At 39.0% G+C, this 27,826-nt stretch overlaps 1 protein-coding gene across 5 annotated transcripts in view; it reads right to left on the bottom strand.

Annotated features, from left to right (window-relative positions):
• Nucleotides 1–17,358, bottom strand: part of LOC134217712 (pituitary homeobox homolog Ptx1-like) — an 81,559-nt gene extending 64,201 nt beyond the window's left edge. The window contains exons 1-2 of one of the 5 annotated variants that reach the window (XM_062696527.1): nt 17,227–17,358; nt 7,358–8,063 (exon numbers count right to left, since the gene is read on the bottom strand). In XM_062696527.1, coding sequence (XP_062552511.1) covers nt 7,358–7,979 — 622 coding nt within the window. In that variant the 5' untranslated portion in view covers nt 7,980–8,063; nt 17,227–17,358. Of the gene's footprint in view, nt 1–7,357; nt 8,064–16,700; nt 17,067–17,087 lie in introns of those variants that run through there. The other 4 variants (XM_062696525.1, XM_062696523.1, XM_062696524.1 and 1 more) reach the window with 4 other exon arrangements.
• Nucleotides 17,359–27,826: the final 10,468 nt, after the last annotated feature.

Here is a 27,826-nt window from a genome sequence, read left to right as displayed (position 1 = left end):
GTTTTGTTGATTTTTCTCGGTGAACAAAACAATAACAAAAGCATGAGGATTACTACTCCTGGCCACGCCCATCTTCATCGTAACTAGAGAGAGGAAGAAAGTGTTGATGTGGTACTTACTTAAAGAGGCCACCGACTTTGCGACACCCTCATAAATACCACGGAGTTGGATAATGAGGAAGGTATTCGTTGGATCAGGATTTGCCTGTAGCTGGCAATGTGACATTGGTAGATCTTATCCCGTAACGCACCACGTAAAGGTGTCTACCCAGCGTTACGGGTAATGTGTCCGTCGAAAATGCATATACAAAATCGGTGTTTTAAAAAAAATGCTTTCAAACATTCACAACTTTTGAACCAATAGACTGTTTTGCAACCTTATGGCAAGAATAAAAAGATTTCCAGTTATAGATTTTGGAAGAAGTATCAAAAAGGAAAATAGAAAGCTATAAGATGTTAAAAAATCAAAATGTCTGAATTTCTTTATTTCCAACCTTTTGGACCACAACGACCATATTTTTTTTATTTTTTTCTTTTCTTGTGCAACAAAGTTATACCGAAAGGCTATCAATTCACTGCAATGTCAAAGTTTTTATAGAAGGCTCAAATAGTGTTATATACAAATCTACTCAGCTCGACGAACTGAGTAAATGTCTGTCTGTCCGCATGCGTGTGTGTGTGTGTTTGTGTGTGTGTTTTTTTTTCTTCCTAAGCAATGGAGGGGGAATCTGCTCAACAGACATCCTTGGTTGTCCAGGAAGTGCGGGGTTAGGGGCCACCTCCAACGAGGGAGGCAGGACTACATCCCCGACCCGCTAAACCGTTTCCATTGCCGCCAAGCCCATCGTCCCTTCGGTACAACCAAAAAGTAATGCTTCAAAGGGGGGCCAGTGCACAACGCACCCTCAAGGTTAGCTGCGTGTCCTTGCAGCATCGAACATCGTGACTCGTTTTTTTAGAAGAACACCATGGTATCGTGCCAGCGCATTGCCGGCTTTCCAGGTGGCCTTACCACGCCCTATGTCCTCGGAAGGTGGGCAGGGTCGACTTCGCGCCTGCTTCCCTCTGCACGACTGGTATCAAGAATGATGATGCCGCGTGCACCCCAAATTGACCTCTCTGCGATAGGGCCTATTCGCCAACACACAAAGGGACTTGCCGACGCGGTGCCTACGCCTGCCCCAGCCTTGATGAGGACCCCTTTCCGTCCTCGGGCTCGGAACCCGTCCGGTTGACCGACGCCGCGAAAGCAACGATACCATCACTTGTCATAAAACGAGTTTGTACAAATTCGTTTTATGACAAGTGGAGACATTCCACTTAAAAGCTCAAAATAATTTTCTTGACGAAACCATGTTGTTCTTCGCGCGGCCACTTGTTCGATAAAAGGATCGAGTTCGACCACAGGGCACCGGTATGACTCATGAAGCCGACTCCGAACCCTTGGACCACCTCTTATTTGCGCCTGAACTAGCCATTCTTCGAGTCCACGCGCCACCTTCTGTGTAGCTCCGAGACGATTTGGACGATAGCCGATAAAACGGCGTTCCAGCCAACTTCATCTTTACACATCCTCCGAACTAGTGTCCAGACCCACATCCTCCGAACTAGTGTCCGAACTAGGGGTAGTGTCCAGACCCATGTGGCAAGCATGTGGTCACTCATTGTGCGAAAACGCGGACACACGAACAACACGTGTTCCGCCATTTCCTCTAAACCTGCGCACACCTGACACTCGGGCGAGGCCGAGTGTCCGAACCGGTGTGGATACTGTCTGAAGCAACCATGGACTGTAAGGACCTGGGTCAGGTGGAAAGTGATTTCCCCATGGCGCCTCTTGACCCACGTACCTATCTCCGGTATCAACCTATGTGTCCATCTACCTTTAGTGGAACTGTCCCACGCACGCTGCCATTTGACAATTGAGGCCAACCTAACAGTCCTACGGATGCCTCTCGTGCCGCGCATTTCGAAGCACTCTATGTCTTCACCGATAACGATGTCAATAGGCATCATACCGGTGATGACGCAAAGTGCATCATGTAACACGGTACGGTACGCGCTCGCAACTCTAGCGTCTACGGTCGACTTACCCTTTCGGAAGCTCGATAGACCATCCACCCTCCGTGCGTATCAACAACCTGTTGAGGATGATCTTCTCGAGCACCTTCCCCGCCGTATCAAGCAGGCATATTGGTCTCCCGGTGGTTTTCCCGTCTTTCTTTAGCAATACGACCAAGCTCTGCCTTTTCCATGCTTCAGGGAAGACTCCATCGTCCAGGCATCTCTGCATGACAGATCTGAACATCTCGGGAGCCTCAGCAATGGTCGTTTTGATGGCATGGTTCCAGCATCTCTGGAGACCGCTCTGTAGGAGCCAACCCAACGTGTCTTGGCTATTACTACCCTATAGTATAGACACTATAGGTTCCATAGACGAGCTGAGGCGAAGGCGAGTGTAGCCAAACGAACTGTCAGTTAGTGTAGCCAAACGAGCATGACGTCACTATTGCAATCCAAGCAACGGAGCGTGTGACGTCAAATTCACGTGGTACACTGTGAAAAAGTGGGAAAACACACTTAATCGAAATGACCCAACCGTTCCTGCGCTCGTCTATGGAAGCTATAGTGTCTATACCCTATAGGCGTCACCCCATGGATTCGCGTTGGCACTTTGACACAGGCTCTCGAAGCAGGCTTTTTGCTTGATCTAATCTCAGTCTTCAGAGCGGCTCTAGCAGCCACGAACGCCACCCGTCGTTCAACACGCTCCTCTTCTGTGCGTGATTGCTGCATCCGCCTCCGTGCCCATAGACAGGCACGGCGCAGGTTTGCAATTGCTTGAGTCCACCAGTAAGCCGGTAGCACAAAACAGATAGGCATCATAGAACAAACTGCAAATTTCAAAGTAGGCTCTTTGTGTATCAACAATCCACGAACGGCACTACCGTATATCCAAGGCGAAAGAAAGAGAAAGCAAAGCATGCGATGCTGCTCTGTCTAATGCGCTTTGTTCAGTAAAGCTTGATTTCCACCGCTAGGTTCGCTAGCGTTCCAAAATTATGGAAGGACCACATTTCATGGCAAAGATGCCTATATGTTATGTGCCGGTAGCCTCCCATTGCTAGGGTGGACTTTAATAGGCATGGTGGCATCGCATGCACGCGAGAGTACTGTTACCAGCTGCTCGCCGTTCAGACCGAGAGTATTGTGCTCGCTGCGTGTGTGTGTGTGCACACATGTCCCATAAAAAACATTGGTCAATTTTTCACATAGTAATTCTAAATTCGATTCTTTCACAATAAGTTACATTCGACAGAAAATTAAGCGAAGTTGAATTTCATAACGATTGTGCATTCAAAAAAAACTAAATATTAAAATAGTAATGAAACATAGTACCTAATTAAGCTATAGCATGCCATAAAATGCCTTGAAGTATCAACACATGCAAGCTCTTCTACTCGATTTAGTACACGACTTAAGTACAACAATTGAAACACAAGCTTTCTGGTATAATGAAAAAGATCGCATAAAACGCGCACGCTAATAATACTTTTTTTTTTAGTGATTTTAAAATTTATATAATAAATTATTCAGCATTTCAACGAATTTTCCGCAGCCCGGTGGCATCCCTATCTCATACAATAGGTTTGTTTTGCAGCCAACATTGCGCGACCGTATCCCACTGACAGTTCTGTATCCTAATGAGAATTCGCGAAGTCGAAGCAAAATTCTTCACACAAACAATGACAGTTCTTTATGGGTTTTTACAGTAGAGCAACAGAGAGGATGAGATGGCGGCCATGTTTCACTCAAACTCTGACAGATAGCAATGGGATTTCCCATAGGAGGGAAGAGCAGAATTTGCTTCGACTTCGCGAATCAAATGTGATGTTTGTAAACAAAACACATACTATCATGAATTTTACACTGAGATGTTGGCTGCAAAAACATGGCGTCGTGCCACCCACCTGATTTTCCGATAATGCATTTGATTGTTTGATTGGGTTGTTTTTGCTTACATACGCAAGGAACGGTCATGAAACTGAATCAATTAATTAAAGTTGTCGATTTTCCCGAGTACCACATGTCAGGAAAAAAAATGTTGTAGCAGCTTTATAGTGACTAAATCTGGTCACATATGAGTTGTCGTAACCCATGTGGAACTGCTAGGGTTGTAACTGACCAAACATAATAAAGTTTTCACTTTTGATTTAATGATAAAATGACCGTCAAAAATACGTCGAGGAGTTGGATATTTTATCTCTAAGCTACATTTTTACAAGTCCAGATTTTCTCAGTTTTCCAATATTTGGTTTTGTCAATAATTTTATTTCTACAAAAAAGTTCTTATAATTTAAAACACTTTTCTTCATCCGGAAACGAAAACCGTATGACGATAATGTAATGCTCATTTTGAGGTTTAAAGGGATGAAATGATTGTGTCCCAGGTACTTGCTTTATCTTAGTATAACGGGTTATTGTTTTCTCCAGCGCTTTGTATTCTTTTTCCTAGAAAAAATCGTAGTTTATTTTGGAATATACTTTTGAAATAGTCCATAAATAAATTAATTTCCAACCCATGAAAAGCATGTTGTTTTATTTTTGCTTATTAATTGATACAGTTCAAATAATAAGCTAGTTTATGGAGATAAAGATGACTCATTATATATATACAAGATTTATCACAAGTTTGTTTCGTTCCGGTATTCGACAAAAAATCAATATTCCGGTTTGTTTCGTGTCTTGTAAAAAATCTTGTATCGCAGAGCATTAGTTGAATGTGCATCTACGCTGCGGGTAAATATATTTTTGGTAAACTAAGAAAATCTGAAAGTTTTACTCAGAGATTAAATATCCATCTCCTCAATGTATTTTCGACGGACACATTATCATAAAATGGGCATTGAACTTGAGACCAATCATGCATTCTTGAAGTATTTTATTAAGTAATGGTCATTTTGAAGTGATGGAGACGCATTTCATTTCATGCTCTAATAAGCAAAAAACTGTAATTCTCCAAAAAGTGTTGCTCAAAAACCGCTTGGTGAACCTTTCTCATTTTTTGACTGTATGTGTAAAAACGTTTGAATTTTCATTTTAAAAAAAATATAAAAAAGAACAGAAAGTGTGGAAAAGCGGGCATCGACCGGCTACTTTCTACTAAAGCTGTGGCACCACCAACGAGCTGGGAACTGGCTTCAAAGTTTTTGGCAAGATGCGCCAACGCGTGATTGGGTGGCAGCCAATCCACGCAAGGATGTGCAAGCTGAGGTGAACAACACGCGTCAGAGTCGTCCGCCATGGCTAAACATTGGACGTCTACAAGACGGTAGACTAGCCCAAGACTACGCGCAGCAGCTGGATGTAATCCCTAGTAGCACACATGTTCCAGGTCGGTTGCCGTAACCGATATTCGACTGAATTTGGTCATAATCAAGTTACTATAACCAGATTCGATAGAAATGTGCTACTTGGGGTACTCCCAACGGAAGAGCAACTAGGCGCAGCGTATCTTGAAGATGGTTGGAGAGATATTCGATCGACCGCAACCGCTGCACTAGGCATGGTGCCCCCGGATCAGAGAAACCACTGGTATGGTGGCGAATGTGAGCAATTAGTTGAGGAAAAGAATGCAGTATGGGCGAGATTGCTGTAACTCCACACGATGGCGAACGAGGCATGATACCAACGGGCGCGGAACAGACATAACTCGATTTTTCGGAGCAAAATGTGCCAGCAGGAAGACCAAGATCGTGAAGAGACGGAGCAACTATACCGCCTTAATGACGCACGAAAGTTCTATGAGAAGTTGAATCGTTCACGTAAGAGCCACGTGGCACAGCCCGACATGTGTAAGGATACAAACGAGAACCTTCTTACGAACGAGAGTGAGCTGGCGATATGGTAATGAACCTGGGAGCACGCGCGCAGGATTACTACTCCGGCTCCGAAGCTTCAGGACATCCAGGAGGAGATCGACAGGTTGAAAAACAACAAAGCCCCTGGAGTTGACCAACTACCAGGAGAGCTATTTAAATACGATGGTGAGGTACTGGATAGAGCGCTGCACTGGGTAATTACCAAGGTTTGGAAAGATGAGGTTCTGCCGCAGGAGTGGATGGAAGCCCGAACAGGAGGGACGACCTCAATAACAGAAATTGGTATGAAATAGCTCTGCGTTTTCAATGTTTTCTAAATTAGAATTAAAACGTCAATTTCGAAGTTTTACTTCCTATTTTGGTATTGACCAATGGAATCGACCTCTCATATGATCTCACGAAGCACATCGATTGGGGAAAGTATGCAGAGGCCATAATCGATGGCATACAGTCGATACAAGCATTTCCAAGCATTCTTCCCGAAGAGAAGAGTACCAATTTCTATTCCAGCTGATTCTTGAAACCGCTCTTCAGGCACAACGCCGGCCGGTGCCTAATTCTTCGGTACGTAGGAGAAACTACACAGTCCGTGGTGGGATAGCGAGTGTGTACACTTCTTTGTCGCGAGAAATCCGCTGCGTTGAAAGAATTTCGGAAACATGAATTGATTGTTCTACACAAACGATACATCGTGCTCGGAATCCAGTCGGAAAAGTTGGCCAAAGTGAAGAAACACGGATATTGGCACACGCGAGATTTCAATAGAAACAGCGTGTACCGTCGGGCGAAAAATGCGTCGGGAAACCTTGATCAGCTGGCAACAGAAACGGACCAGTGGGGATACGGGTTGATGGCTGTATTAAATTTGCCAACAGGTATCGAAGCGTCCATGGTTCAAAAAATTGAATATGGGACGAGACTTCATTCGAATCATGTGTCGTCTAAAAATGTCCAATCACTACACTTTAAATGTACATCTTTTTCGAGTGGCACTCTCAGAAGGCAATTTCTGTGTTTACGGCGCAGAGTATCAGGATATTGATCATGTCGTGAAAGGAATAATACTAGAATAATTGATTGCTCTGTTGTAAAAGCTTTGAAGCTGTTTTGAAATAATAAAATATTGAAACAACATATTCTAATGAGTAGTTCACTTAAAACAAATCAGCATATGGAAATTATTTTTAAAACAATTATAAATTATCAATAAAATCAAGGTTTTTGATTTGTTGTTACTTGGGTAATGACATTATTGGGGCGATTCAAGTATGACGTCCATTACTTTTTGGGATTTCTAGACCCCCTCCCCCCCCTCTGTCACGCTTTTTTGTATACCTAGTATATGTACTGTCACAAAGTCTCAGACCCCCTCCCCCCCTTAAACCTGTGACATCATTATTGAACCACCCCATTACCTCGATGTTCATAATGCTCTAATAGACACCCTGCCACTCTTACATTTAAAGTTTTTCTTACCTTCTTTTTCTTCTTCCAAATCGGCGATTAGCCAATTCTTTGGAACATGCTTTTTAACTATAGGAGCTTTGCTTATTGTATGCTCCAAATCCTCCAGCTTTGATTTCTCTCGTTCAATGGCCAGCAACTTATCATATTTCCTAATCACACTAGCTTCATTTCGATTGCTGATAATACTGTCATTATTGTTATTATGCCCAGTACTACTAACAAATCTGCTCTCCATTGGTTTCACTTTATCACTCTCTCCGATGCCATTCGACACAGTATTAGCTCCCCCAACCCCACAGTTACTACCAACACTACTGTACGACAAATCCGTAATTTCGATATCGATCGATTCTTCATCTTCATCGTCCCCATTGCCGCGCCCCGTCGGACTCTGTCTCTGTGCCAGCGCGTGGCTGTGAATTTCCTCTTCCAGGTCGCCATTCTCACCAACACTACTGCTGTTGTTCGACATCAGTTCCGGGTCGGAGCTTCGGCAGTGGAAATCGCCATCGCCACCCAATCCACCACCCCGTATGCTTCCGCCCCCAACGGTGCTCATGTTGAGAATGTCCAGCACCCGACTGTTGTTGTACTCGAAGGATTTCGTCACGAAATGAGCTAGTTGTTCCATGATTTCGAATGGGTCACTATATTTTGCTTGGGTTCTTCTAAAAGTTAATGTTTTTGGCACTGCACATTATTTATAGAGTTTTCACTAGGGAACGTCCACAAATTACGTAACGCTTAGAGGGGGGAGGGGGGGTCCAGCGAAGTGTGACAACCCATACAAAAATTTCAGACGCGTCATACAAAAAGTGTGACATAGGGGGGAGGGGGGGTTGAAAATTTCCAATTTTTGCGTTACGTAATTAATGGATCTTCCCCTATAAAAAAAATGTAAGTGTAATATTAATATATTATTAAATTATATTATTATTAAATTATTAAATTATTATTAAATTATACTATTAAATTTAGATGAAATACGTTGGTGCTTATGAGAAACCACAGTTTCGTAGTACTGAGAACTTAAAAAGATGTAATTTTGCTGAACTTCAACCAATTGATCCCTTACTACTGTGTTTGAACCTGCTCGAAGTCGGAAATGTCAGGCAAACCCGAGATGTTGAAGATTTTCATCAACCTGTGCCCTCCTTGAACAAAGTTGTACAAATGACAGAGAGCAATCACATCGCATAACATTATTAGAAAAGGAGGCCCCACAAAACGCCCTCCCGAGGCAAAACGATTTTTGGGTATTTACTTTTATTTACCATGTTTGAAATAGTCTTAACAAAACTAGACGTAAAATATTAAGGTTAGGCAAAAAAAGTTTTAAAATAATAGAAAGGAATGTAGGAAAATCCAAAATTTTTCACATTTAGTGAAACTTAACATACTATCACCACTTTTTTTTAAATGTGAATATTATCAATATGATTGAGATTTTTTTCTAATTTTAATATCACATCATCTAGCTATATTATTTAACTGTCGCATGAGGTAGAAGCGCCCATGAAAACCGTTATAGCTAAGCCACAAAAGCAGTCCATGCTTAGCCAGGGCAAATTGCCCCTCCTTGCAAACGTATGTATGTAGGAAGTGAATGTTATGGACCCCGTGGGTATAATGGATCCCCTGAACAAAACCCAAAATTTAACGCTGAAATCAATGATTTCCTACCAGACAATTGAGGCCCGTACGCAATACAGCAACACGGAGACGGAAACAGTTAACCCTTATATTGTCTGTCAAATTTTCCGTTTGTATCGCCGTTCCGCTGAATTGCGTTTGGGACTTTATAGAAAGGGTGCGACGATCATTAGGAAAAGGGTGAGGTATAGAGTATGAACAGTAGAGTGATTCAAATTTTGACTTTTTTGCTCCCCTATGCTTAAACGATGGCATTTACCATTTTAATAATCGTCCTAAATTTTTAGCTAATTTGGATGTAATTTGATTGAGCACAAGCAGTTTGAAGTTTGCACGAAAATTACTATGAAAACTGTAACTTTTGTGAAAAACCGTTCCCCATCATTGCCCATTAAGATCTAAAAATGTATGAATACGTTAGCAACATAGAAAATTTAACAAGGGAAAATATCGTCGTTGTTGCTAAACGATTTGATGCTGGGAAATTCAGTTTAACACGTAAAAGAATAACATCAATATCAATAATGAGCATTTCTGTTTTCTTTATAGTTTTGCTCACAAAAGTCAGATTGCTTCGCAACCATAACTGACTTTCAGCTTAGGATCTATTCTATGATGGCGATGCGTTAAATATATTCAAATAGATTCTGGGCTGCTTCACGAAACGATCCTTTACATAAGTGGAAATTCTCATAGTAATTTTCATATAACCTTCAAACGGCACGTGCACAACCAAATTACATCCAAATCAGCTAAAAATTTGGGAGGACTATAAAATAACAAAACCAATCGTTTAAGGATAGGGGAGCGAAAAAGTCAAAATTTGAATCACTCTAATGAACAGTAGTAGGTTATGTATAAGTATGTAGTTGCTACTCCGAATTTCCCGAGAACCAATTCCTCAAATTTAAAAATTCACCAAATGGCACATTCTCAAAAATAACATTTTCCGGAAATAATATTTCTCCAAAACTAAATTTTGATTTCGCCAAAAATGACATTTCACCGAAAATAACATTTCCCCAATAAGGACGTTTCCTCAAAAATAACATTTCTCCGAAAAATATCATTTCCTCGCAACTAATATTTCTCCGGAAATAATATTTTTCCCGAAAATGAAATTTATTCGAAATGATATTTCGCCAAATATGACATTTCTCCTAAAATGACGTTTCCCCGAATATGATCTATCCCCGAAAATGATATTTCCCCGATTAAGACAACTTTTCCCCGGAAATATCTATTTCTAGAACATAACAAAAATTTAATTGGCGGAATAGATGTAAAAAGTAAAATCTGCCTTCTTTTGAATATGTGAAGAGCTCAGACAAGAGTTTCTTCCCATTTTGTTAAACTTTTTGTACGGCTTTCATAGCTTTCATCTAGTGCAGTGGTTCTCAACCTGGGGTACATTACAATTACAAACAAAACTCATTTACAAAGTTTTGATACTAGTGTATTTTTTATTTCATAACTTTGTCTGAAACTTGAAAATAATTTGCATGGCGATCAATAAATCAAGGTCAATTGAATCCTGCCTTCAACAACCAGCATAGTGTATGAACAAACTGCTGCGGAACAAAAGATCAAAAGGACAAAACTTCGAATTAAAAAAGTTTAGAAAAATCTTCAAAGCAATCTACCTGATCGAAACAAAATGTTGAATAATATGTTAAAAATATGCTTCTGAACTAAAATCTAGAGTCTAAAGGTTCGGAAGCCTCCGTTTGAAAGGCATGAAGGCTTTTTTCGAATAGCTCGGTTGCCACGTTGCAAGAGGATTGGAAGCATCCTTCTACGTTTCTCGGAAGCCTTCTTCCAAGTAGCTCGGAAGCATTCACAGATAAAAATATGTTGTGGTTTTTAATGTATTTTCATGCACATATTTGGAGCATGCAAATAACCGTAACAATCAAACGATCTTCTGATCGAAAGATCGATTTGAAAAAATCGAAATAGATTTAAATTGTGCTTGATTGTAAAATTCAGTCAAACTTAATGGAATATTGAATGGAATATCACACGTCGTTGAATTTTCAAAACTATTTGCTGTGTTCTTCCAAGCAGCTCGGAGGACTCCTTCTCAGAGGCCCGGCTCCTTTCAAGAGGCTCGGAAGCCTCCTTTCAAGAGGCTCGAAGCCTCCTTTCAAGAGGCTCAGGCCTCCTTTCAAGAGGCTCGGAAGCCTCCTTTCAAGAGGCTCAGAAGCCTCCTTCAAGAGGCCTCGGAAGCCTCCTTCAAGAGGCCTGGAAGCCTCCTTTCAAGAGGCTCGAAGCCTCCTTTCAAGAAGGCTCAGCCTCCTTCAAGAGGCTCGGAAGCCTCCTTTCAAGAGGCCCAGGCCTCCTTTCAAGAGGCTCAGCCTCCTTTCAAGAGGCTTGGAAGCCTCCTTTCAAGAGGCTCAGGCCTCCTTTCAAGAGGCTCGGAAGCCTCCTTTCAAGAGGCTCAGAAGCCTCCTTTCAAGAGGCTCCAGAAGCCTCCTTTCAAGAGGCTCAGAAGCCCCTCCTTTCAAGAGGCTCCAGCCTCCTTTCAAGAGGCTTGGAAGCCTCCTTCAAGAGGCCTCAAGCCTCCTTTCAAGAGGCCTGGAAGCCTCCTTCAAGAGGCTCAAGCCTCCTTTCAAGAGGCTCGGAAGCCTCCTTTCAAGAGGCCTCAAGCCTCCTTTCAAGAGGCCTGGAAGCCTCCTTTCAAGAGGCTCAGCCTCCTTTCAAGAGGCCTGGAAGCCTCCTTTCAAGAGGCTCAGCCTCCTTTCAAGAGGCCTGGAAGCCTCCTTTCAAGAGGCCTGGAAGCCTCCCTTCAAGAGGCTCAAGCCTCCTTTCAAGAGGCCTGGAAGCCTCCTTTCAAGAGGCCTGGAAGCCTCCTTTAAGAGGCTCGGAAGCCTCCTTTCAAGAGGCTCGGAAGCCTCCTTTCAAGAGGCTCGGAAGCCTCCTTTCAAGAGGCTCGGAAGCCTCCTTTCAAGAGGCTCGGAAGCCTCCTTTCAAGAGGCTCTTTCCAATTGAACAAAAATATAACTCGATGTGTTACATGAAAAGTGACGAAAATTACTAAAATTATTACAAATTGCGTTATTGAAAAGAACAAAATTATCACTGGTTATATTACTAGTATTGCTATTCGTATTATTTATATCACATTGTGTTATATTCATGTTTTGACGATCTTGAACTTTCGTTTCTTCTTCTGGGATAGAGAATCTACAACAAAATTATTGTAGATATTGTTATTTGTAACACATATTAATATAATTGTGATATGATTTAGTTATGAGTTATGACTAACTGGCCGGGTAGGCAAAAGGATGTTAGGGTTAATTCTGCCTTCTTCATATCATGGACTGAGACAGTTCATGAATAACGTATATATGCCTACCCGACCAGTAGACGGTAACAGATTTATATCAGAACTTGTTATTCTGTTACAGCATTTTGTTTTATAAGCGAGATTGTTTTAAAACGTGTACCGTCATCTGGGGGAAAGATGATCATTTTTAAGACAAAACATGCAATAACAATGTATGTTTACATTTTAAATCGAAACAAATATTTTTAAAACATGTACTGCTATACGTTGCAATAATTAACAACTTTAGTTTTCTGAAATGCGTTCGCATTTATTAAAATAAATTAAATTATCACACATTTTTTGAGTAATCTGGTCAAGTCAGCTCTATAAAATCATTATGATTTAGCCGTCAAAATACACTAGGTTATTCGTATGAATGTTGAATTTACTACGTAAAGAAGTCTACAAAGTTAATATTTGAAACAAAAACAGTGTCATTTATGACTATCTCTCTCTTTCTTCCTCAAAATACATTTTCATGATTAAAATCGAAAACTCGGATTTTCTACCTAGCGGTAACATTACTTGAACGGATTATATTGCTGACTACCGTTTCATAAAAATTTAGGCACTTTTTACTGACACATCAAATGATCATGTTCGCCTCAATGATCATCTTCCCCCCATATGACGGTACCACGGTACCGGTACCAAAATGTTACTACATACATATGTTATGAATTGAACAAAAATATAACTCGATGTGTAGTGATGAAAACAACAATAATTATTGAAAATTTTGTTATTGAAAAGAATAAAGTTTCCGCTGGTTCTGTTAAAAGTATTGCCAGTCGTATTAATTTTATCACATTGTGTTATGTCGATCTTGGAATTTTCTTTTCTTCATCCGGTTCAGAGAATTTAGAACAAAGAAAAAGATATTACAGACATTGTTATTTGCAGGGACAGAAATCTTCCTTTTTCTATTAGTTGCATTGACACTCATTATACAACTCATTGACTCGTAATTAATTGCATATTATTCGTCAACTCGGACGTACGACAATCATTTTTTTGTTTAATATTTTGGCTGTGTATATGCACAGCACATGTTTCGAAGTGGACAAATTGATATGAAATTTGCGAAAAAGAATCCACGTGTCTTGGAGGGACTTGAACCCTCAACCACCTACTCTCTAGATAGGCATAGACCCCTACACAACAAGACCACTTAAAGGTCACGTTTGCGGAAAAGCCATCAGTATCCAAGTACCAACCTCCTGCGCGGTTAACTCTCTTTTGCAAATTGAATATCTTGCGGACTTTCATTGACTCGTGTTTGGTTCGATCAGACGCTCATCAATGCAATATCTAGCAGCTTGCTGTCAAACTTCCAAACCAAATTTCTCGCCTGATCCGAAATAAGCGATTGATAGGGTAACACTATATAGTAACCCCCCCTAAGGCTATGCCTATGATAGCTTTTTACTTTTTAAAACAATTTATGCAAACTTTGTGTTATTTGGTAGTCCAAAAAGACGCAAATGCATTGCCTGTGAGTAATCATATAAAAATATTACAGAAACGATTACGATTTTGAAAAATCGTGAAAAAATGAATTTCACAAGTGCCTGGACAAAACGTCCCACCGTAACCAAAGACGTTTCATAGCCCTTCATTAGTCAGAAAAATATATAAAGCTCTTTTAGTGGAATGTATTCAACCGTCTAAGACGAATTAAGTACAATCCTTCATTAGTGTTTTATCTAAGCCATAATAAAAAGGTTCTTTTTATTATGTTCGTTAAAAAGGTTCGTTCTACATTCAAAAACCAACATAAGTCCATTTAAGCAGGTTTGCATTACATTTCGATAGTTTCCCTATAATTTGGAAGCAACTGCTGCTGAGCTCGCCACGCTTGTGTCCAGTAGGTGAGGGCATATCGTCCTGCCTATCACTGGGTGCGAACATATTTTCGAAAAACGTTACATTTTTGAAGATGGAAGCATTTTTATATCATATTAACCACTGAGAAAAGTTATTTTGTTGCCCGACTGAGTGTTCCAGTGCAAGTTTTGCGGACAGTATGCTAGCGTATGCTCCAGAGTGTTGCGCAAAAAACATTGAAAGTTACATTAAATTTGTAACTTTTTGAATTTTGCAATTATTTTCATTATGTAAAAATACTGTCATATTCACATAGTATGATGGTTTTACAAATATTTAAAGGTAGCATCTGATTTTTTCTCTTTATTAGTTATAGTTTTCTAGAAATCAAACAGAGGCGTTTTGACCAGGTGGGCGCATTATACCGTTTTACTCTAATCGAGCGTAAATGAATATCTACCGGGGCTGAAATGAATATTTTGAATTGTTGTTGATTTGCATTAATGAATGGTGATTGTTTCGTATACTAAACAAATTCTAAACAATTCATGCACTACCGTATGAAATCATATTATGAGATTTCAAATTGAATATCAATGTGCCAGGTTTAAGATCCAAGAGTCAACGCTTGCTGATGTTCTCGCATATTAGAGTGATTAAATGTTGACTTTTTTGCTCCTCGATCCTTAAACGATTGCAAAAAAGTCAAAATGCACACGCCGTCCTGTTTTTTTTATTTATTTAAGTGATTTTTTAATTTTAAAATTCCTATTCATTCGCACATTCGAATTTGTAAAGACCGGGTGACTTGATTATGTGTTGGATGTTACTATAGAGGTTGCTGACGTTTAATTCATCTTTCTCTTTCAAGTGCATAAAAAGGATATGGTTTGTTTTCATCGGGAAACGTGAAAACGATGAAAACAAACCCTATCCTTCTTATGGATATTATACCTGTTTGAGTGTATTTGAAGTGACTTTTTTGTCCCTGGTTATTTATAACACATATTGATATACTGCCCCTATTCGCATAAGCGTCCGATGTCAGTTTTCTTCAACTTGAGTAATATGGCATTGAATTTTTCAAGCTCGTTTTACATGGAGAAATACCAAAAAATCTAATAAATTGATAAATCCTTCAATCTTTCTGAAAATTTGGCTTAATATTCTTTATCTGCATACATTGCTATGGAACTATTAAATGGGCCATAATAATATTTGTTTTCTGTGCAAAAGTGATTCAAAATCTGGAATGTGACTGTTATGCGAATAAATATCAAGATGGGACAACACAAGTGGATTTTGATTTTTGAATTTCTGGAACAAAGTCTTTTATTTTATTAGTTTTTCTTGAAGAAGAAGTCATTTTAAGCTTATTTCTGGAAGAAAATCAAAATCGTAAAAAAATCGACATGGGACTCTTATGCGAATCGCAGCAATATAGTTGTTATATAATTTTGTTATGACTAACTGGTTGCCTAACGGGGTATATCCGGGTGAGCGTGAATTAAAATTTATATTAAATTTTGTTGATAAAATGATTTCTGGCATGAATGAATCTGAATCAACATAACCACTAATTGAGCTACTTGCAAAAGGGTATGAATGAAGGTGGCCTCGCACCTCGGAAATCTTGTCAACGGATTTTGTTTGTGTTTTTGGTATTTCGGTATAAGAATACACAAATTTCACCCAGATTAACCGACAGGTATTCCTGACAGGCTTGTAGGCTTTGGTACACTTATCTGAAAAGGATATAAATCATATTTCAACTAGATGCATACACCCAACCGGCGGTTGTTAGATTTTCCAACAATTCTGTATTAGAATCTACCAAATCTGTATAAGAACTGGGCATATGCAAAATTGCTAGATTCTTATACAAATATTGTATAAGAATCTAACAATTTTGTAAGCTTTTCTTACATACAAATCTAACAATTTCGCATATGCCCAGTTCTTATACAGGTTTTGGTAGATTCTTATACAGAATTCTAATACAGAAATCTAACACCTGCCGGTTGGGTGAGTAATCCTCTGTTTACCCTACCCATATCTGTTGCGATACATTTCATAATTCGAACAAATTCTTGAAAATAACCTGATATGTATCAAAATAGAATAACTCTTCGTTTATATAAACAAAGCTTACAACATAAAGATCTGGTATTCCATGTAGGTAAGGGACTTTAAAATAGCTAAATTAGATGATGGAAACTCTGCAAATGATGTTTTGAGATGTATCCGATATTAGAAGTTATCCGTCGCTAGGGGTCCTCCCCTACTATAAGTCTACTTTTTTAAGGAGTTATTTCTTGCACGGTGGCAGCACTTATGAAGGGAAGGTTCAAGTTTTAGCCACCTCCTTAATTTTTTTATGGTTGAAAATTATGCTATTTTTTTTTCAATTTATCTTATTACAAATATAGCACTTTGTTCAGCAGCAAGAATATCAAAAGTTTGTCTGTTCGTTCTTAAAAGTTCAGTTATTCATGATTGATTATGTCGTAATCCAATGACAAAACCAATTTTACACACCATTTCTGAACATACGCACTGTCTCTAGCAGTTCAAGTAAATATTTTCAACAGCCAGAACAACTTTTTCACTGTGCCAAAACTGTAAACTAAGTTTTCTCGTATCATAAACAGTTTATCCGTATGAGGTTTGTCGTTCACCATTCAAGGAAATTATCTGCACTGTCACCGGAAAACTTTCCAAAGCATATGTGCTCAGAACAATAACACCAGTAAAAATCAGCAGGTAAACACACATTCACTCCTTGCTATCCACATATCATATTCCATAAGTTTTATTTGCCGTCGTTCTCGCTATAGTTGCCAACAAACTATCCACCAGTAGTAGCCAGAATCACGTATTTCAATACACTAAATCCCAAAAGTTGAACCAACTGCCGCGGCTCACCAAACGATAATGACACTCACTCCTTGGAGTCAGGACTCCAGAAGTCGCCAGTCCCGGAACGGCTCAGCAACGGTTGACAATATCCATTTAACACCATTCGTCCCTCGCGCCCCTCTCAGATTTACGCAATCCGAATTACCGTTTAACACGTTCACTCAATTGAATGTTTGTGTAATGATTATAATAATAAAAAGTAATCAAATTGAGTGTCGTACAATCGACATTAACTAACACACATAAAGCAGAGACGAACGGAACGCGCGCGCGAAATGCCCGTCCCTTGACACGGACACTTGAAATATGCCGCAAATGTACCGGAACCGTTTCCTCCTATCCTCGATGCACAGGTTGCGCACTTTGCATTATTTCCATCCCCCCAGGGAAGAATCACTCTTCGGAGAGATTGACTCCGATACATAAAGCACAGCCGACGGAACGCGAAAATCTATGGCGGAAACTTCCGCCCCGGCGGTAAACGTTGCTGTTTGTCCGTGCAGCAGCGGAACTCCTTCCGAAAGGAACGAACGACACCCAAATGCTGTTAAACCGATGAAAACGATCCCATGAATGTGGTACTACTGCTTTTAGCATCCAATCAAAATCCAATATTCATGGTGAGCTTCCTCTCTTCGGATCCGGCACACAGGGGGTGTTGAATCGAGATTTTCCTTCTCTCCTCCGCACAGGATGAAAAAGGCTCGAGTCACGTTTTACGTTGTACAGTAATGCACCCGTTAGTGCGTAGGATGAAAACAAGTGTATGCCACGCCAATTATTTGATATTCGGGTTAATATTCGGGTTCGAACATTTGAATATAAAAAACATCGCGCGCAGCCTCCATCCAAATTACTGACAAATTGAACGAATTAACCCATGAACATGATTGTTCTAAAAAGGATATAGGTTTCCTAAATTTTATTCTCTGGTGGCACAGGAAGCTGCCAGGAGTTTTACTTCGAAAAACTTAAAATTTTGTTTAGCCTCTTGGAGGACCACTTGAATGTGAAATGTACAACAGGTTAAAAAAGTAAAGCTGATTAGCACAACGTGGGACCAAACTGTAGCAGGAACCACTGATAACCAGGGCCGCTTTACTTTCCACAAATAAAAATAATTGATAAAGGTGAATCGTATACAAGTCCTCCATTGATTTAAGTTACAAGCAAACTTTAATCAGCGACAACTTTTTTAAATTGCTTGGAAATACCTACAAATGGGTAACTATTGCCTGATTCAAGTCAACTTTCTTCATGTCAAGCCGACTCTGATGACTCTGTTGCAGGTAGTGTGGAGTTGGGTGGAAAAGCGCCGATGTACCATCATTCCGTTTTCCAACCAGATTTCCATGGTGCGTGTGTTTGTGCCCTAACGGTTGTTGTTATCCTTGTTTTGCAACTTTATGATGATGTTACGATGATAGAGATGTTCGTTTTATTATTTTCGTCTCTGTCTGGTGGCCACTGGTTACTTCCTATCAGCAAGCAGCTGTCGACTTTTTGGAGACTGAGAAACGGTAGAGAGCTTCCTACGGAGAGGGTGTGAAAGTGATTTTCATAATGGGCGATTCGTTGGCCCAGACGTTGATGATGGGTCGCATTGGGAATCGTACGGCAATACCGTTTTAATCAATGCTGATAGTTTGACCCGGATAATGGGGAAGAACGAGAATTAGATTTGTTTTATCTCCTGTTGCGTCTCTTTATGTTACAAATTGTGAAAGATTGACAGTGGGATTTTATTTCAACATAATTGCTGAAGTCGAAAGAAGTAACATTTTTTAAAGCAACTCGCAAAGTCATTGTGGTTAATAGACGACGACAACTTTTTATCTGAAAATGGTGTCTCAACATTTTGTTTCATGTTTTGCCTTTATCATTTATATACATACTAGCTGACCCGGGGAACTTTGTCTCGCCCAAAACTGATCAATATGCTGATATATTTTTTTACGTACACAATTTATCTAAAAAACAAACCGGTTTTTCAAAATAATCTATCCTTTTTTTGACATTATTTTATCATGACACTTTTCGAATTAATTTAGTAGCCAAACCAAAATTAACAAAAATCGATCTTTCCGTTATCTCATGATAATGTCAACTTAGATGACATGATTTGAAATTATCATACAAAATGCACGACAAACCATTTCATCGGAGAGATTTTATTTCGATTGTCAATTTTTTTCAACTTCATCGTAAATAAAAAAAGAAGGGGATATAAACTAGCAAAAATTGAGCTGTCTATTCTTGAGTCATGTCCGGTCGAACAAATGCCAACTTTGTTTTATAAATATACATGATCAAAATTGAAAAAAAAATCATGCAAAATGTACGAAAAACCATTTCAACGAAAAGATTGGGCATTGATCTTTAAAGTATTCCATTTCATCTTAACATTTTTCCTCGTAAATAGAAGAAGAAAAGGGATATAAATTAGCAAAACTTGGGTTGTCTATTCTTGAGTGATGCGCGGTCGTACAAATGCCAACTTTTTTTTACATATATAAAGAAAAGAAAAGAATAAGATATATTCTAGAAAATTCCGAATGATTTTTTTAAGGAATTTCAGAAAGAATTCCTGAAGGAAATTGGGACTTTCATAAATTCTCCCAGGAACTACTTTAATGTCTTTGAGAGATTTTTTGAGAATCTCATTAGAATTTTTTTGGAAATTCCTTTCAAAATTATATCGAAATTCAATTCGGGAATTCTTTCGGAAAATCATAGAAATCGGAAAGACATATCCGATAAAATTCTCCAAGGAAAACCCGAAAGAATTAAAAGAATTCCGAAATGAAATTCTAGAAAGATACGTGGGGAAGAAAATTCCAAATGAATTACTGAAGAAATTTATGAAGGATTTCATAAAGGAATGGCTTGATAAATTTTCTGGAGGAATTTCAAAAGGAATTCCTGAAGGATTGCTCAGAAAATGTTTGGCCCGAAACCTTCGATGTAAAAACATACATATTTATTTTATAGAAATAGGAAATTTTAAAAAGATCGGCTTCATTTTAAAATAAACAAACGTAGGACTTCAGAACATTTATTCGATTTTTACAAATATTTTGAAGATGCCAACGATTGCGATATATATCACATTGACCATTCTGGATCTGGATCTAGATCTGGAAAGGAAATGATTTGTAACATTCACATTATCACAAATTACATTCATATTTTTCAATAACTATATTTCCAATTAGGTAAGTGAATTATCTAAAATGTATTCTGGATTTCCAATACAAAAAAAAATCAGATCGGCGGTTGTTGGCTCCTCACTTCCATGGAACGCTGGCAAAAAATTAAAATTGAAATACACAGAAAAAAATGCTGAAAACTAATTAGCGCGTAAAAAATATAGACGCGGAAAATTACACTATTCCGGGCGGACATGGATCTTTTCCAACAAGTTCGCCCTAAATGTATGCAATTTCTATAGCATTATGTCAATTCCTATAGCATAAATCAAATAAAAACTGACATAATGCAATGGAAATTGCATACATTCAGGCGATAATATCGTTTAAATTTACGCTCTTTTTGGCGTTCCCTTTATGTGCATTATTTTTCGTGTAAATTTCAACAACTTTTTCTATCTGTGTAATTTGTATGCAAATAAACCCCATCATTTTTTTTAGATAAAAAATAAAATAAAATAAGTATATTTTATTGAAAACCAATAAAATTATAGAAAGAAATTGAAGAAATATGACGTTTGAAATAACATAAATCTCTTGTTAAAACAATAATAGGGGAGAATGTTCCCAAACCGACCCCCTAAATGGCAGAGGCTATGAGGTCGCAAAAATGATTTTTTTGGCCAAGTTTTGTAGTCTTGTCTTGTCTTGTCTTTGTAGGCAAAGACGTAGGATTGTCATAGGCATAGTGTATCCATTGTACTTGCCACACACAAGATACATACTCATGTAATGGTGGGCATAGAAAAGCTTTCAATTAATAACTGAGGAAATGCTAATAGAATACTAAGTTGAAAAGCAGTTCAAGTTCCAGTTGAATTGTAGAGCGAAGAAGAAGATTGTAGCGGGGACATTATTGTATTAGGCTGACCAGATCATTTCGGTGAAAAAACGGGACAAACGCACTTGCGAAACGGGACATGTCAAAAACCTTGTAACAAAATTCAAGAGCTGTGAAAATTCCAAAATTTATGCGCTTAGTTTTCATTTTCCGTGTAAGAGGTTAGAGAAAAAATTTAGAGTGAATCATTGACCACCATTACCTTATATTGTATTAAATTAGTTGTGAAAAAATACTAAACTAAAAATATTTCACTCTTCAAATGGGCACGGACAAAAACACGAACAAAAAATTACGCATTATTCAAAGTATTTAAAAAAAATGTGGGGTTTTGAAATTTTATTTCAATCCACTTTTAGACATGCATTAAGGATTAATAAAATCCTGACCAATATCCAAAACTTTTCCAATCCTGAACAATTTAAAATAACAAAAAATAGTCAAAGTACCCTGCCTAAAGCCGGTCTGGGCATTAGAGAGATAAGAAAAAATAATTTTAAGAAAAAAAATGTCAAAAGTCAAATTCGAAAAGAACAATAGGGTGGGATTATTGATTTCCCGTGCTAAACCCTTTTTAATGAATATAAGTGAGGGAAGATCTGCGGATAAGAATTACAAGAATCTCAACAAGAAAAGAACATAATAAATTGTAATATTAATTATTTTCATAAATACGGCTGGCGCATGTGAATTGATGTCAAATCCGTCCTTCTTGATTGAAATTGATTTAAATGACGCTGAAAGTAGCCTCACATTTCGGGAATCTTGTCCATTGCTTCCAAAAAGCACTCATGCAATTTCTGCGCGAAATCCCTTGGCTTGAAACTGTCTTAATCTCGATTTTGTTCAGCTGATTTATAAATTATTTTTTAATGTCGTCGTTTATTTTTACAGTGGATGGTTGAAGTTGTTGAAAAGTTGAAAAATATGTGGTAAAGCAAATTTGAATAAAAAAATAGAATTACCTACTTTGCAAGAGAAAAAATCGAAAATGAACTTAATCTGGAAATTAGAATGTCTGTCCCTGCGCTTCATTTTATTGACGTGACCTGATTTTCAGGATTTACTTGCTAACCAAGTTACCGGTTCCGTTCAATCTACTGATTAAATTTGCCTTCGAAATAAGCAGAAAAAAGTCATTGAAATGGAAGTGTATGAAAAAATCTCCCGTTGTCACCTGTTGTCATTAACTGTTAAGAAAAGTCGATCCATGCAAAATCCATAACAGCATAGATAACATTCTTCTAAAAGCAACATTAATAACATAACATCTTAAACTTTTTTGATGGGTTTCGTTCATTTTTTTTAATATTTGGTTAAAGATTCTTTCACTAAAATATTGAATTTGTTTGAATAATATGTTGGAGATCTTTGGAAGAATCAATGAAAAAACGGGACAAATTGAGGATTTTTTAGATTACGACGGGACAGCCCAATAAGGTCTAAAAACGGTACGTATGGCCAGAGTATACTAGATGTAGTACCCGGCCTTGCTCGGAACTGCTAGTTTGATACGCAGTTTTTTTTTCACAATCGGAAAATGAATAAACCAATTGGTAAACAGGATAATTGTGTTTTCTTATTGATACTTCATCATTTGATTAAAAGAAGGCAGATTTCATTTAAAAACATGGACAGATTTTGAAAACGGGATCAAACCCATAATCAGCTTATTCCGGGTAAACGTCTATTTCTAAAGAAGGAAAAACATCCACCAATGACTTATTCCGGGCAAACGTCTATTTTTGAAGAATGGATCACATTCACCATCTAGAAGGATACACATTAATCATTGCTTTTTACTGGGCAAACCATAATTTCGATGATGAGCTGTGTTGATCGAAAACTAAACAAAACTTCTCCATCACACCCTCCCCTTTTCCATGCCTTGCTCACTATCGTCGTCTGCTTAAGATAAATAATATGTGCTCCAAGTTTGGTTGAAATCGGCCAAAAGGGGGTCAAAAGCTACACTGAGTTGATCGTTAACTAAACAAGTATTGCCTCATGGGTGTTAATCCGTCTTATGATATAGCGAGAAAAAAATTCTCTTTCCCCTTCTTGTCCCATCTCAGCAAATAATCTATCATCTAATCTAATCTTATCGAACATAAACGCAGCCAGTGTAAAGAAAGCATCCTGGAAAATCATTAAGTTAGATGACGCCCAATAATTTTTTTGTCAATATTGAGGCTCACAACAGGCCAGGCCCACTGCGTTGTGTTTGCCGCAGAGATGATTCTTCGAGATGTATCGTGTTCAAGTAGTCACTTCAACCTGATACATATCACGAATCTACAGGGGTTGAAGGATGCGTGGACATATCGTACCATACGAACCGCGTTCTTTTTAAGTTCTTATTTTGGTAGTTGTATATAAATATGTAGTGAAATGAATAACATTATGATAAGAAATTATATAAAATTTTATATATATTTGTAGAATATAACATCAACTAGGAACCGAAGTTACCTTGGGATGTACATCTCTTGTAGAAGAAGCTGGAAATTGTAAAGAATTTAATTATTATTTAGAATGTTATGAGTATCATATAGCAGGTTATGTGCCAGGACGTCGTCTGCATAAAGGTTACATGGCAGGTTGTGAAGCTTTCCTTCCTGGGATGTTTTGTAGTGGGCTATGAAAATGATAAATCATGAAAATATGAAGGTACATAATAGAATAATATAAATATAATAAAATATATACAATAATATACCGTCGTCGTGGGGTGACAATGGGTCAAATGGGGGTGAGAATGGGTCACTGTTTCAAATACTTAGAATGCTTGTAGAGCAGATTGAATGTAGCTGTGGACAAGAAGATTAAAATATAAGAGACCTTTTTGAGCGATTTTGCGATGACCGATGGTGAGAGCGATGACCCTTTCTCACCCCCCAGACCCATTGTCACCCCCGATGGCGGTATATTACAAAATAAATATATTATGAATATAAAAATTTTATAATGTGAAAAAAAGAAACATAAGAATATAATGTAAAAAAAGTATAAAAATTGCTATATGAAAATAAAAAAAATATGAAAACATGAAACTAAAAAAATGAAGATACAAAAATATGACTACATAAAACATAAAAGCATGAAAATCTAATCTAATCTTAACATAAAACATAAAAGCATGAGAATATGAAAATATTGAAAATTTGGAAATATAAAAAGTGATATTAAAGTATAAAATTTTGAAAATATGACAATATGAAGATCTGAAATTAAGATAATCTAAAAATATGAAAACACAAAAATATATAACATAGAAATATGAAAATATAAAAAAATTAAATAATAAAAATATTAAAATACAAAAATATGAAAACGGAAACATGAACATATAAAAATATGTAAATATGCTAATTTAATTATAATAACATAGAATTGTAAAGAAAGACAAAAAAAATATAAAAATTAAATATAAGAAATAATAACAATATGAAAATAGAGACTGGAGACTAGCGTTACTCATGTTTCCTTTGAAATCTCTGTCCAGATTGCTATCAAAAATCAAGGTGGGTGTAGTCCTTAATTTCAATCTATGACAAAAATGACAAAAGCATTAGAATTACTACTCCTGGCCACGCTTATCTGTACCGTTACGAAGTCCGAAGCCACAAGTACGCTCTGTCATGATGGCAAATATTTATCAGGGCTGCCCGAAACAGTGACGGGAAATGTCATTTAGATGCAATGATTGCTATGTCCAGATTGCTATCAAAAATCAAGGTGGGTGTAGTCCTTAATTTCAATCTATGACAAAAATGACAAAAGCATTAGAATTACTACTCCTGGCCACGCTTATCTGTACCGTTACGAAGTCCGAAGCCATAAGTACACTCTGTCATGATGGCAAATATTTGTCAGGGCTGCCCGAAACAGTGACGGGAAATGTCATTTAGATGCAATGGGACTGATTTGCTAATAGCTTTTTCCACAAGTTATTTACAATTGTGTTTTCTATATAAGCCCTTAAGGTCACTGCTCACGGAATCCAAGTTTCAAAGTGCTCGCGCTTTGGGGAGCACACCACTCCATACGGAAGCAACGCACAACTGTCATTTTTATTATTTCACGCATGCTGCGACGCAGCAAAGCTAAATCAACAAAAATGATAGTTGTGTCCCAGAAAACGCGAGCACTTTGAAACTTGGATTCTGTGATGAGTGACCTTAAAGGATCCTGTAGCTTTTTTTTCTAATCTGTCATTGATTCAAATTTGAAATTGGCTGCGTGAGAGCCTAATTAGTGTCAAATGACATGAATGTCATAACATTCCGTGACATTTCTTTTAATGACGCTCTCATGCCTTACACTTTGTATTTAGAACAATGTTCCTTATGACAAAGTTCTAGGATCCTTTGAGCATTACATGTTAATCAAAATAACTGAATTGTACATAACCTTTGAAAAAAGTTATTATTATTTATTTATTATTTATTCACACTAAGGCCGAAGTGGCCTGTGCGGTATATAAGAGTCTTCTCCATTCGGCTCGGTCCATGGCTACACGTCGCCAACCACGCAGTCTATGGAGGGTCCGCAAGTCATCTTCCACCTGATCGATCCACCTTGCCCGCTGCGCACCTCACCTTCTTGTGCCCGTCGGATCGTTGTCGAGAACCATTTTCACCGGGTTACTGTCCGACATTCTGGCTACGTGCCCGGCCCATCGCAGTCGTCCGATTTTCGCGGTGTGAACGATGGATGGTTCTCCCAACAGCTTGTCTTCTCTTGAACCTCTTCCTATCATGTACTTCGTCTTCGACGTGTTGATGACTATTCCGATCCGCTTAGCTTCCCTCTTCAGTCTGATGTAGGCTTCCTCCATCTTCTCATAGTTACGTGCCAAAATATCTATGTCGTCGGCGAAGCCAAATAGCTGGACGGACTTATTGAAAATTGTACCACTCGTGTTTATCCCTGCTCTTCGTATTACCCCTTCCATAGCGATGTTGAATAGCAGACACGAAAGACCATCACCTTGCCGTAACCCTCTGCGGGTTTCGAAGGGACTCGATAATGCCCCTGAAACTCGAACTACGCACATCACCCCATCCATCGTCGCTTTGATCAACCGTGTCAGTTTATCCGGAAAACCGTGTTCGTGCATTAGCTGCCATAGCTGGTCCCGATCGATTGTATCATATGCGGCTTTGAAGTCGATGAATAGATGATGCGTGGGCACGTTGTATTCGCGGCATTTCTGCAGTACTTGGCGAATGGCGAACACCTGGTCCGTGGTGGAGCGTTCGCCCATAAAACTCGCCTGGTACTGCCCCACGAACTTCCTTGCATTTGGTGCTAGTCGGCGGCATAAAATTTGGGAGAGTAACTTGTAGGCGGCGTTCAGCAATGTGATTGCGGTAGTTGCTACAATCCAGCTTATCGCCCTTTTTGTAGATGGGACACACGACACCTTCCATCCACTCCTGCGGCAAAACTTCCTCCTCCCAAATCTTGGTAATGACCCAGTACAGCGCTCTAGCCAGTGCCTCACCCCAGGGGCTTTGTTGTTCTTCAGCCGGCCAATCTCCTCCTGGATTTCCTGGAGATCCGGAGCCGGTAGAATTATGTCCTGCGCGCATTCTCCCAGGTCCATCACCATACCACCATCTTCGGCTGCCACATCGCCATTCAGGTGTTCTTCGTAGTGCTGCCGCCACCTTTGGATAACCTCACGCTCGTTCGTAAGAAGGTTCCCGTTTATGTCCTTACACATATCAGGCTGCAGGGTTCGTAATGCTCACTCAATCTCAGGAGCACATGATTTTCCCTCGCGCAAGTTTTCGGGGAGAAATCGCTTTTCGGGAAAGAAAAACAGCCTGGAGAGTGATAACAATTTTTCGCTCACTTCGATTGCCGCTAAACGTTGGTTTGCTCGTTTTCTTTCATTTTCGAGTCTTTTCGGGGCATCATCAAGGCAAATGGTAGTAGCTTATGTGGAACAAATAACTTAACGCTTTCATACAGATAACGTGGTGGTGTGGCTAGAGTAAGCGCATCCCCACAGCTATTATTGTTACTATTCTGGGGTCGAATCTCGGCGCGGCCATACAATTTTGTAATTGTTTTGCGATAATTCTCTCGAAAGTGAGAGGTAAAAGTAATGAAACGAAAAGGGTTTTCATCTAATAGGCAAGATTTTCGTTCATCTTCCAATGCTAATTCTAGAGAGAAGATTGATGGGTGAAAGATGATCCTCAACATAAACAACGAAACAAGATTTTCCCTTGGCCCGAAAAACGCTTGCTTTGGTCTCATTGAAACGAAAAGTCGAAACCCTGCAGGCTGTGGCACGTGGCCCTTATGTGAACGGATTAACTTCTCATAGAACTTTCGTGTGTTATTAGCGCGGTACAGTTGCTCCGTCTCTTCACGGTCTCGATCTTCCTGCTGGCGCTTTTTCCTCCGGAAAATCGAGTTTTGTCTGTTCCGCGCCTGTTTATATCGTGCCTCGTTCGCCCTCGTGTGGTGTTGCAGCAATCTCGCCCATGCTGGATTCTTCTCTTCCACTAACTGCTCACATTCTCCATCATACCAGTCGTTTCTCTGATCCGGGGGCACCGTACCAAGTGCAGCGGTTGCAATGCTACCAATGGCGGATCGAATATCTCTGCAGCCATCTGCGCCTAGCTGCTCTTCCGTTGGAAGTGCCACTTCCAGCTACTGCGCGTATTCTTGGG

This window comes from Armigeres subalbatus, chromosome 2 (assembly GCF_024139115.2).
Source record: "Armigeres subalbatus isolate Guangzhou_Male chromosome 2, GZ_Asu_2, whole genome shotgun sequence".
Lineage (NCBI taxonomy): Eukaryota > Metazoa > Arthropoda > Insecta > Diptera > Culicidae > Armigeres > Armigeres subalbatus.
The sequence above is the reverse complement of the archived record's forward strand: the minus strand, read 5'-3'. Positions and strand labels throughout refer to the sequence as shown.